This window comes from Pristiophorus japonicus, chromosome 20, assembly GCF_044704955.1.
Source record: "Pristiophorus japonicus isolate sPriJap1 chromosome 20, sPriJap1.hap1, whole genome shotgun sequence".
NCBI lineage: Eukaryota > Metazoa > Chordata > Chondrichthyes > Pristiophoridae > Pristiophorus > Pristiophorus japonicus.
The window spans coordinates 10,070,290-10,082,646 of record NC_091996.1 but is presented as its reverse complement, the minus strand read 5'-3'; the positions used below and the strand labels follow the sequence as shown (position 1 = coordinate 10,082,646).

The following is a 12,357-nucleotide window of genomic DNA, read 5'->3' as shown; positions in this document are numbered from 1 at the left end:
ATTTCTGTACAGCAAGCTCCCACAAACAGCAATGTGATAATGACCCTGTTGGTTGAGGGATAAATATTGGCCAGGACGCCGGGGATAACTCGTCTTCCAAATTGTGCTGTGGGAATCTTTTACATCTGAGAGCAGATGGAGCCTTGGTTTAAGGTCTCAGTTGACAGATGGGTGGTGCTCTCTCTGTCCTTGGATCATGGTTGAGAGCATATTGGCCCTGGAATTCCGATGTCCCTGGTCTGTACGAAGTTTCTACGGACCCGGGAAAGCATCGGAAAAGCCGGTTTTCAGCACGCAATGCGCATGCGCTGAAACGCGGCTTTCCCGATCTGTAAAGTTTCTGGCTTGACAGATCCAACGCATATCAGGAGCAAGGACACTTGCAGGGCAAGATTTCCGATATTTACCAATATCTTGCCCTGCAAATGTCCTTTAAAATCTTCCGCCTAGCCTACTTCTACAGGTGCAAGTGTTTAAAAATACACAAAAACATTTTAAAATAAAGTTATAAAAACACTTTTTTATGAATGAGAATCTATACTACACCTGATTGGCTGCTGTCACCAGATCCCGGCCTGCACACGTCCCCACGTGCACGCCCTGCAACGCGCAGTCATCAGAGGCCTCAGGCTCGGAAGTTCCAGCGACAGGTAAATGCGTATCTTTTTTTCCTCTTTTTCTTTCATTTGCCCGTGGGAAGAGCTCGACCGGAATTTCAAGGGCCATTGTGGCAACACCTTCCTGGGATATCTCTCTCAACTGGCTGCAAGCAGGTCCGTGAACCCAGCCCAAGGAGCACCTGCTGGAAGACTTAGAGGGTCGAAATTCGGCATGGCTGTTCTTGGAGGCGTTCTCACCGCCCGAGTGCTGATTTTAGCGTTAGCCGCAAGCTCAAACTGCCAAATTGAGCTTTTACGCCCAAAAGGTGAGAGAGCAGCACTAAAAGGTGGCATTGCGCACTCATCCTCGAGGGGGGGGGGGCGCCCATGGGGCGGGAGCTCAGGAGGCCGACCGAATTTCACCACGGGAGGCTGCCGGCCCGCTAGATGAAGAAACGGGAAGAAAAACAAAACTAAAACTTCTCCGATCTGCACACACACACACACACACACTTCCCCACTGTTACAACCAATGAAAAAAATTCAGAAATAAAGAAAGAAACAAACTTATCTTGCTCTCTGGCCGATTCCGCCCAAGATCCGCTATGTTCACACCACTTTTTTTCAGGCTGTACGGACTCCTGCCGGGAAGGCCGCCGTGGAGACCAAATATCGCAGGAGCGGCCACGGGGGGGCGTCGCGCGCTGGATGACGTCACCGTGTGGGTGGGGCTAAAGGGCGCAATGTTACCTCTTGGCGCCTCTACCAACGACCCAACTGAATCTCTCCGGAGGCGTGGACGCTGCTTACTGGCAACGGCAGGACTTTACCGCCCGTTAGCTGTCCATCGCCGGCGGTAATGGGTGGCGTTAGAAATGGAATTTCGACCCCTTAAATCCTCCCCCCCCCCCCCACCCACCACCCGTATGGAGAGGTTACTGGCCTCCGCTTGGCAAGAACTGAAGATACATTATGGTTTATTTTATTGAAAAAAAAACATTATCCTGGAGTGAGCATAAGTTGAGTTTTCATTCATTTATTTAAAAAGTCTATAATTCTTTTTGTTTTCAAAGCCCTGAGCAGATAATGTTAGAAACAGCTCCTGTGGCTGGATGCATCCCAAGCAAAGGGAGTTGAGTATTATTGGTGATCTTGCAGAAGATACATGTACATTGATCTGCTCAGTGTCGGCACAATGCTGTGCGCCGATTTTTCTGATTAATTTATTGCCGGAACGAAAACCAGGAGTCAATGGGAATGAACCATTGGAACGCTGTCATTTGTTTTTTTCGATTAGCTGTAATTTCAAATTAAAGCAGATAAATCCTTCCGTACATTGTGCACAGTATCTTTACCGCATTTGGCTTTTGCTGCATTCTTTCAGCAACAACTATCTTGCATTTATATAGTGCCTTTAACCTGGTAAAGCATCCCAAGATGCTTCACGGGAGCGTTTTATCAAACAACATTTGACACTGAGCCACAAAAGGAGATGTTAAGACAGGCGACCAAAAGCTTGGTGAAAGAGGTAGGTTTTAAGAAAGAAGAAAGAAAGACTGACTTGCATTTATATAGCGCCTTCCACAGCCACTGGACGTCTCAAAGTGCTTTACAGCCAATGAAGTGTCGTGTAGTTGGAGTGTGGTCACTGTTGTAATGTGAGAAATGCGGCAGCCAATTTGTGCACAGCGAGCTCCCACAAACAGCAATGTGACAATGACCAGATAATCTGTTTTTGTTATGTTGATTGAGGGATAAATATTTGCTCCAGGACACCCGGGGATAACTCCCCTGCTCTTCTTCGAAATAGTGCCATGGGATCTTTTACGTTCACCTGAGAGAGCAGACGGCACCTCGGTTTAATGTCTCATCCAAATGACAGCACCTCCAACAGTGCAGCACTCCCTCAGCACTGCACTGGAGTGTCAGGCTAGATGTTTTGTGCTCCAGTCCCTGGAGTGAGACTTGAACCCACAACCTTGTGACGTAAGGAGTGCCTTAAAGGAGGAGAGGGTAGCGGAGAGGTTTCGGGAGGTAATTCCAGAGCTTTGGGGTCTAGGCAGCTGAAAGCACGGCCGCCGATGGTGGGAGCGATGAAAACTGGGGATGCACAATAGGCCAGAATGGAGGAGCGCAGAGATCTCGGAGGGTTGTAGGGCTGGAGGAGCTTACAGAGATGAAGAAGGGAAAACCCTTGGCAGGGTTTGAAAGCAAAGGTAAGAATTTAAAAATATCCTGATGAGGTTTCCCCACCGGTTCTGAAGCATTGAGCGAGACTACAGTACATTACATTTTTATCTCCAAATCATTGGATTTAGAATTCTTTTTTGGATCGCTGATATGGACATAAGAACATAAGAAATAGGAGCAGGAGTAGGCCATTTGGCCCCTCGAGCCTGCTCCGCCATTTAATAAGATTATGGCTGATCCGATCCTGGACTCAGCTCCACTTCCCTGCCCGCTCCCCATAACCCTTTACTCCCTCATCGCTCAAAAATCTGCCTATCTCTGCTTTCAGTGACCCAGCCCCCACTGCTCTCTGGGCAGAGAATTCCATTGATTTACAACCATCTGAGAGAAGAAATTCTTCCTCACCTCAGTTTTAAATCTGATCTGGGCACTCTGTCAGGAAAAGACTTGGTGAAATCAAACGGCTCGCAGTAATTAGCGTCTCCGAGGTTCTGCTCACACAGATGGCGACCCTGGTGGGCTAATTATGTTCTCACGTGCAATATGTTGCAGTGCTTTGGGTCTGAGCACAGTCACCAGCATACAGCGTTACCAGTGGTGGCCACATTTACTGAGACGTCACAGCAGCCGTGACATTGAGCAATAGAGGGCTGGAGGTTGACTGCTATGACCGGTGCTTAATGTGGAATGAATCTCAGTCTTGTTTTGTGTTGGCTGTTTTCTGGCATTTTGCACGGAAATTCTTCGTTACAAGTTACTGGTTGCTGAGCTGGAGGAATTTCGAAGGTGTGAAATAAGCGTAGACAGCCTATCATCGTTCGTTCGTTCATCCATCAGCACTGAACGACTGGCACAAGTCACGATGGGCCGAATGGCCTCCTTCTGTGCAGTACCATTCTAGGAAGACATCCCACTTTCTGCAGTGACTTTGTTGATGACTGATGAGACTGCGGGGGCAGGGGGAAAGAAAAAGAAAGAAAGACTTTGACTTATTTAGCACCTTTCACAACCAAAGCACTTTACAGCCAATGAAGTACTTTTGGAGTGTAGTCACTGTTGTAATGTGGAAAACGCAGCAGCCAATTTGCGCACAAGCAAGCTCCCACAAACAGCGATGTGATAATGAACAGATAATCTCTCTTTTTGTGATGTTCATTGAGGGATAAATATTGGCCAGGACACCGGGGATAACGCCCCTTTGAAATATGTGCCATGGAATCTTTTAGTCCATCTGAGAGATTGAACGTCTCATCCGAAAGACGGCACCTCCGACAGCGCAGCACTCCCTCAGCACTGCACTGGAGTGTCAGCCTAGATTTTTATTTTGTGCTCAAGTCCCTGGAAGTGGGACTTGAACTCACAACCTTCTGACTCAAAGGCGAAAGTGCCACCCACTGAGCCACAGCTGACACTGTGAACTATATTAATGAATATAGAACTACATTTAAAAAACAAAATATGGATTTCAAACCACATGATAGATGTGCAGTAATATAAATTAGGTCAACTGTAACCTTCAGCATTCTGGGTATTGAGCTACAGATTCAAGATTTAAAAAAATAACCTTGGCCAAAAAGTAAACAGTCTTGATTAGAAATTACAAAAGAAGTTGAAGGGAATGAGAAACAGGAAGTGAATTATTAGCTGAGGTGGTGTGGAACTCACTACCACAAGGCGCAGTTGAGGTGAATAGCACAAATGTATTCAAAGGGAAGTAAGATATGCGCATGACGAGAAAGGAATAGAAGGATATTGTAATGTATGCAACTGTGCGTATGCTCACAGGTTTGTAGTTGCAGGGGCAGTCGAGGGGGTCGTTCAGCCCGACTGCCTGCCTCTCTTCCGTGGCTACGTTCGAGCCAGGGTGTCCCTGGAGATGGACACGCGGTGTCCACCGGTATGCTCGCGGCCTTCCGCGAACGGTGGGTACCGGAGGAACTGGAGTGTATCATCACCTCCCGGAACAGAATTTTAATTTAACGTGGCAAAGTTGACAGTTGATTTGCAAAGTTGTGGGTTCGAGTTCTCTTATTAAAAAGAGGTACTTGATTCAAAAGTTCTATCTAAAATAGCGGTGTGGAACTAGCTGAAATGCTCTTGCAGAGAGCCGTCATGGACTCAACGGGCCGAATGACCTCCATCTGTGCTTTAGCCATTCAATGATTCTAAGTGTCAGCTGTGGCTCAGTGGGTAGCACTCTTGCCTCTGAGTCAGAAGGTTGTGGGTTCAAGTCCCCACTCCGGGAATATGAACACATGAATCTAGGCTGACACTCTCAGTGCAGTGCTGAGGGAGTGCCGCACTGTCGGAGGTGCTGTCTTTCGGATGAGATGTTAAACCGAGGCGGCGTCTGCTCTCTCAGGTAGACGTAAAAGATCCTATTTTGAAGAAGAGCAGGGGAGTTATCCCCAGTGTCCTGGCCACAATATATATCCCTCAATCAACATAACAAAAACAGATTACCTGGTCATTATCCCATTGGTGTTTGAGGGAGCTTGCTTATGCGCAAATCGGTTGCCGCGTTTCCCGCATTACAACAGTGACTGCACTCCAAAAGTACTTCACTGGCTGTAAAACACTTTGAGACAACCGGTGTAGTGAAAGGCGCTGTATAAATCCAAGTTTTTCTTTCTATCTCTCTGCTCCATCTATAACATACAACACATGCTGTGAACAACAGGTACATTCTAATCGGGGACAAGTGAAATCTTTCAAAGATGGTTTTCCTTTTGGCAGACATTGGCTTGGAAATATCAGGAAACATTTCTCGAGTCTAATTATTTTTTGTTGGAGTAATCTTGTTGCATGTTACTCCTGCCTGTGTGTAGGTGGTGTGCCGGTAATCCGAGGGTTAAAGGACATAAAGCTGACACTGGCACTTTGCTGAATTACGGAGGATTTCTTTGGCAGTATTAGCTGCATGGAGACAGCTGTCAAGGCGTCCTCCATTTGTATTAGACGATGCGCTCCCTCGCTCATGTAAGCACCTCCTCAGCGATGCTGTTACTGCACAGCGATGCTGTTCCAGAGGAATGCCTGTCCGCCACAGATCTGAGGTACTTTAAGCAAAAAAAAGTCGATTCTGTGAAGATTTCTTTGACTTCAAACTCGGGCAGAGATTCAGCGGCCACCTATTGGTAACAGGAAGCCCGACTTTGGAACTGATACGGTACACCTTTTTTTTTCCTTCTTGAATTTGCAAGATCCGGATTCTTGTTCCTGACACACGTCGCGGGAAATTAATTCCGCTAATTATGCCAACACTACATCTGAAGATCCAGCCTTTGGATTTCAACCTGGCGGAGATGGCTGTTTGCAGACTTATCCATCCTGGGTCGCGGCCCCGTGCCGTGCTACTGCCGCTGGGCCTGGAGTTGCGGTTCTACGTCCAAAAGATTAAAAGCATGCAAAAGAAAAGGTAAAAATGTTTTGCGTTCTATTCCAAAAAAAGAAACCCCACACACAGATTCAGGTTGGTATCTGTTGGCTTACATATACATACAAACAGCAGTAATATGTAGCTGTAACATTTTTTTCATCATCACAATCAACAACAACAACCTGTATTTATATAGCACCTTTAAAGTAGTGAAACGTCCCGAGGCACCTCACAGGAGTATTATCAGATTTAAAAAATTTGACACCAAGCCGCATAAGTAAAAATTAGCGCAGGTGACCAAAAGCTTAGTCAAAGAGGTATGTTTTAAGGAGCGTCTTGAAGGAGGAAAGGGAGGCAGAGAAGGCTTAGGCAGGGAGGCAGGCAGCTGAAGGCACGGCCACCAATGGTTGAACGCTTGTAATCCAGGATGCTCAAAGGGGCAGAATTAGAGGAGCGCAGACATCGGGCGGGGTGGGGAGGGGGGAGCTGGAACAGATTAGGATGATGGCGCAAGGCAAAAGGAGATGGTAATGGGACAAGTTAAGAACTAATAGATGAGGCTAGATAGGATGTAAATGGAGATAGCAGCATCATCAACAGCTGCCATGCGAAAGAGAAAAAAACCCCCAGAAATAAATGGAAAAAAATACAAGAGCAGAGGTTATGGTCTGAAATTGTTGAACTCGATGTTGAGTCCAGAAGGCTGTAAAGTGCCTAAACGAAAGGCGAGGCACTGTTCCTCGAGCTTGCGTTGAGCATCGTTGGAACGAAGGAGGCTGAGGACGGAGAGGTCAGAGTGGGACGGGGAATTAAAATGGCAAGTGACCGATAGCTTGGGGTCACGCTGGTGGGCTGAACGGAGGTTACTCAGCAAAGCAGTCACCCAGTCTGCGTCTGGATCTCTCCCGTGTAGAGGGGACCTCATCCATTGTCAGCTGTGAATACCTTGGACTAACTGCTTTTACGTGGTTGTGTTTTTAGTCCTTTCTTTGAACCACATTGACACTCGCTGCCTTTTGTTTTCTTTCTGTGGCTCTTGGTGCAGCCAAGTTAAATAAATCTTCAGCCGACCTGGAGCCAGGCCCTGCAGGTTGCTATGGCGATGTGATCCTCCCTGTGTGCTCTTTAACGAGGCGTGATTTAATAACCTTTTTTTTGTTTCGGCCTGTTTGTAGCCAATTTTAATTCTTCCACATAAAACCTGCATGTATTTTTACTACATTTTTGACCGGTCCTGTGGCAATTCCACGTTCAAGTTTTCAGATCACATCCTGTGACGTGGAAGAAAACCTTAAATATTGAAAGTAGTTTTATGACTACTTTCTGGGGAAGTCCAGAACCAGGAGACACAGTCTTAGGATAAGGGTAGGCCATTTAGGACTGAGATGAGGAGAAACTTCTTCACTCAGAGAGTTGTTAACCTGTGGAATTCCCTGCCGCAGAGAGTTGTTGATGCCAGTTCATTCGATATATTCAAGAGGGAGTTAGATGTGGCCCTTACGGCTAAAGGGATTAAGGGGTATGGAGAGAAAGCAGGAAAGGGGTACTGAGGTGAATGATCAGCCATGATCTTATTGAATGGTGGTGCAGGCTCGAAGGGCTGAATAGTCTACTCCTGCACCTATTTTCTATGTTTCTATGACTATTATTAACCCCATGCAACTAAAAGACACACTGCAATTTTTTAAAAATCGAATACTTCTAAACAGTTATGGGCGATGTTCCTTCCAATTCTGTTTGGCGCTGTGTGTGGCCCCTTTAAGGAGCTGCGTGGGCCATTCAAAATACCATGCATGAGAGTTTAGACAGTTCCTCGGTTTAACACCTCATCTGAAAGACAGCACCTCCGACAGTGCTGCACTACCTCAGTACTGCCCCTCCGACAGTGCGACGTTCCCTCAGTACTGCCCCTCCGACAGTGCGGCGTTCCCTCAGTACTGCCCCTCCGACAGTGCGGCGTTCCCTCAGTACTGCCCCTCCAACAGTGCGGCACTCCCTCAGTATTGCCTCTCCGACAGTGCGGCACTCCCTCAGCACTGCCCCTCCGACAGTGCGGCGCTCCTTCAGTACTGCACTAGCACATCAGCATAGAAAACCCGCAGAATTGTCTGTGCAAGTTCCCCGGAGCGCTGCACAACACAGCCGCATAGCTTACAGGGAGCATTGATTGTAGGTGTAATCTTAAAAGTGGTATTATTGGCTTCTATCTATCTACTCACTATATCCTAGTGCACAATTCTTGTCATGGGAGATCCACAATATGGCATCACACGACAAGAATAGCAGCGGTAACGAACAATGTTCCTGTTATGTATGTAAACCTGTAATTACCATGTCTAACCACCAGAGGGCTTATCCCCTGGCGTCCCAAGGGATCCTACAATCCCTTGGGAGCACCTGTATATAAGGAGGCCTCACAGGCTGGAGAGGCACTCTGAGATCTGTAATAAAGGACTACGGTCACACTTACTTTGAGCTTGCAGTATCTAGTCTGACTCCTTATCCAAGACATAACAACTGGCGACAAGATACAGATGACGAATCCCAACGCAACAATGCAGAGAACTGTGGGCATCCTGGAGAAATTTTCGGAGGGAGATGATTGGGAAACCTTCGTGGAGCGACTTGACCAATACTTCGTGGCCAATGAGCTGGAAGGAGAAGGGAACACTACCAAACGAAGGGCGATCCTCCTCACCGTTTGCGGGGCACCAATGTATGGCCTCATGAAAAACCTGCTCGCTCCAGCAAAACCCACAGACAAGTCGTACGATGAGTGGTGCACACTAGTCCAGGAGCATCTAAACCCGAAGGAAAGCGTTCTGATGGCGAGGTATCAGTTCTACACATACAAGAGGTCTGAAGGCCAGGAAGTGGCGAGCTACGTCGTTGAGCTAAGGCGCCTTGCAGGACATTGCGAATTTGAAGGACACTTGGAGCATATGCTCAGGGACTTCTTTGTGCTTGGCATTGGCCATGAAGTAATACTTCGCAAACGTTTGACTGTAGAGACCCCAACCTTGAGTAAAGCCATAGCGATAGCCCAGGCATTTATCTCCACCAGTGACAATACCAAACAAATTTCCCAGCACACTAGTGCTGCTGCAAGTACTGTGAACAAAGTAACGTTGTTTTCGAATCGAGATGTATATGGCAAGAGTTACACGCCTATAGCTGCACATCTGCAGATGACTCAGAGTCTGCCATCAAGGGTGGTGAATACAAGGCAATTAACACCTTGTAATGGTGCTGTGGGGGTGATCATCGATTCCATTCATACCGCTTCAAAGGATATGTTTGCAGGGCTGTGGAACAATGGGACACCACCAACGTATGTGCACGTGAGCTGCAAACCCTGCTAATCCTGCAAACCACCATGTTGCAGAGGAGGACCGATCCACGGTGGATCATGATGAACCAGAGCCTCAGACCGAGGAGGCAGAGGTATATGGGGTGCACACATTTACCACAAAGTGTCCCCCGATAATGCTGAAGGTTGAATTAAATGGACTCCCAGTGACCATGGTAGCTGGACACGGGCGCGAGCCAGTCCATAATGAGTTTAAAGACTTTCGATAAGTTGTGGTGCAACAAGGCTTCAAGGCCAGTCCTGACCCCCATTCGTACCAAACTTAGAACGTACACAAAGGAACTGATTCCCGTAATCGGCAGTGCTACCGTAAAGGTCTCCTGCACGATTTACCACTCTGGCTGGTACCGGGCGATGGCCCCACGCTGTTCGGCAGGAGCTGGCTGGGAAAGATATGATGGAACTGGGACGACGTCCAAGCGCTTTCGTCTGTTGATGACACCTCATGTGCCCAGGTCCTAAGCAAGTTCCCCTCGCTGTTCGAAGCAGACATCGGGAAGTTCCAAGGAGCAAGAGTGCAGATCTATTTGATTCTGGGGGAGCGACCCATCCATCACAAGGCGAGAGCGGTACCTTACATGATGAGAGAGAGGGTGGAGATCGAGCTGAACAGGCTGCAAGGAGAGGGCATCATTTCGCCGATCGAATTCAATGAGTGGGCCAGTCCAATTGTTCCAGTCCTCAAGGGAGACGGCACCGTCAGAATCTGTGGTGATTACAAAGTAACTATCAATCGTTTCTCACTGCAGGATCAATAGTCACTACCAAAGGCAGATGACCTATTTGCGACGCTGGCGGGAGGGAAAATGTTCACGAAGCTGGACTTGACCTCGGCCTAAATGACGCAGGAGTTGGAGGAATCTTCGAAAGGCCTCACCTGCATCAACACACACAACGGTCTCTTTGTTTACAACAGATGCCCGTTTGGGATTCAATTGGCCGCGGCGATATTCCAGAGGAACATGGAAAGCTTGCTGAAGTCGGTCCCACGCACCGTGGTCTTCCAGGACGACACCTTGGTTACAGGTCGGGACACCGTCAAGCACCTGCAAAACCTGGAGGAGGTTCTTAGTTGGCTTAATCGTGTGGGGCTCAGGCTAAAACGCTCGAAGTGCGTTTTCCTGGCACCTAAAGTGGAGTTCCTGGGGAGAAGATTCGCGGCAGACGGCATCAGGCCCACCGATTTGAAGACGGAGGCAACCAAAAATGCACCAAGACCACAGAACGTGATGGAGCTGCGGTCGTTTCTCGGACTACTGAACTATTTTGGTAACTTCTTACCAGGTCTTAGCACATTGTTAGAACCCCTGCACTCTTTACTGCGTAAAGGAGATGAATGGGTATGGGGTAAAAGCCAAGAAAATGCCTTTGAGAAAGCTAGGAAGCTGCTATGTTCAAACAAATTGCTTGTGTTGTACAATCCATGTAAACGTTTTCCACTAACATGGTGCGTCGTCGTACGGCATCGGATGTGTATTGCAACAAGCTAATGAATTTGGGAAATTGCAACCAGTTGCTTACACATCCAGAAGTCTGTCTAAGGCCAAGAGGGCCTGCAGTATGATCGATAAAGAAGCGTTAGCATGTGTTTACGGGGTAAAGAAAATGCATCAATATCTGTTCGGGTTCAAATTAAAATTGGAAACCGACCATAAGCCACTGATATCCCTCTTTTCTGAAAATAAGGGGATAAATACGAATGCATCGGCCCACATCCAGAGATGGGTGCTCACGTCGTCCGTATACAACTATGCCATCCGCCACAGGCCAGGCACAGAAAACTGTGCCGATGCTCTCAGTAGGCTACCATTGCCCACCACTGGGGTGGAGATGGCACAGCCTGCAGATTTAGTTATGGTAATGGAAGCATTCAAGAGTGAGCAATCACCCGTTACCACCCGACAGATTAGAACCTGGATGAGCCAGGACCCCTTACTGTCCTTCGTAAAAAAAACTGTGTGCTCCGCGGCAGTTGGTCTAGTGTCCCGTTGGAGATGCAGGAAGAAATAAAGCCGTCCCAGCAAAGATGAAATATCTATACAGGCAGACCGCCTCCTATGGGGTAATCAGGTAGTTGTGTCAAAAAAGAGCAGGGACACGTTCATTAGTGATCTCCACAGTACCCACCCAGGCATTGTAATGATGAAATCGATAGCCAGATTCCATGTGTGGTGGCCCGGTATCGATGCAGACTTAGAGTCCTGTGTGCACAAATGTAATACATGTTTCCAGGGGTCACAGTCTAAGGATAAGGGGTAAGCCATTTAGGACCGAGATGAGGAGAAACTTCTTCACCCAGAGAGTGGTGAACCTGTGGAATTCTCTACCGCAGAAAGTTGTTGAGGCCAATTCACTAAATATATTCAAAAAGGAGTTAGATGTAGTCCTTACTACTAGGGGGATCAAGGGGTATGGTGAGAAAGCAGGAATGGGGTACTGAAGTTGCATGTTCAGCCATGAACTCATCGAATGGCAGTGCAGGCTCGAAGGGCCGAATGGCCTACTCCTGCACCTATTTTCTATGGTTCTATGTTCCCAGTTCAGCAATGCACTCAGGAAGGCACCGCTAAGTTTATGGTCTTGGCCCTCCAAACCATGGTCTAGGGTTCATGTCGACTATGCAGGCCCGTTCTTGGGAAAAATGTTTTTAGTGGTTGTAAATGCGCACTCCAAGTGGATTGAATGTGTGATAATGTCGGCAAACACGCCCGCTGCCACCATTGAAAGCCTACGGGCCATGTTTGCCACACACGGCCTGCCTGATGTCCTTGTAAGTTACAATGGGCCGTGCTTTACCAGTGCCGAATTCAAGCAATTCA

At 47.7% G+C, this 12,357-nt stretch overlaps 1 protein-coding gene across 5 annotated transcripts in view; it reads left to right on the top strand.

Annotated features, from left to right (window-relative positions):
- LOC139233158 (G-protein-signaling modulator 1-like) overlaps positions 1 to 12,357 on the top strand; it is a 326,419-nt gene that overhangs the window by 75,987 nt on the left and 238,075 nt on the right. The window contains exon 1 of one of the 5 annotated variants that reach the window (XM_070863738.1): positions 6,044 to 6,207. The exons of the other annotated variants lie outside the window; for them this stretch is intronic. Coding sequence (XP_070719839.1) covers positions 6,044 to 6,207 — 164 coding nt within the window. Of the gene's footprint in view, positions 1 to 6,043; positions 6,208 to 12,357 lie in introns of those variants that run through there. 5 annotated transcript variants of the gene reach the window in all.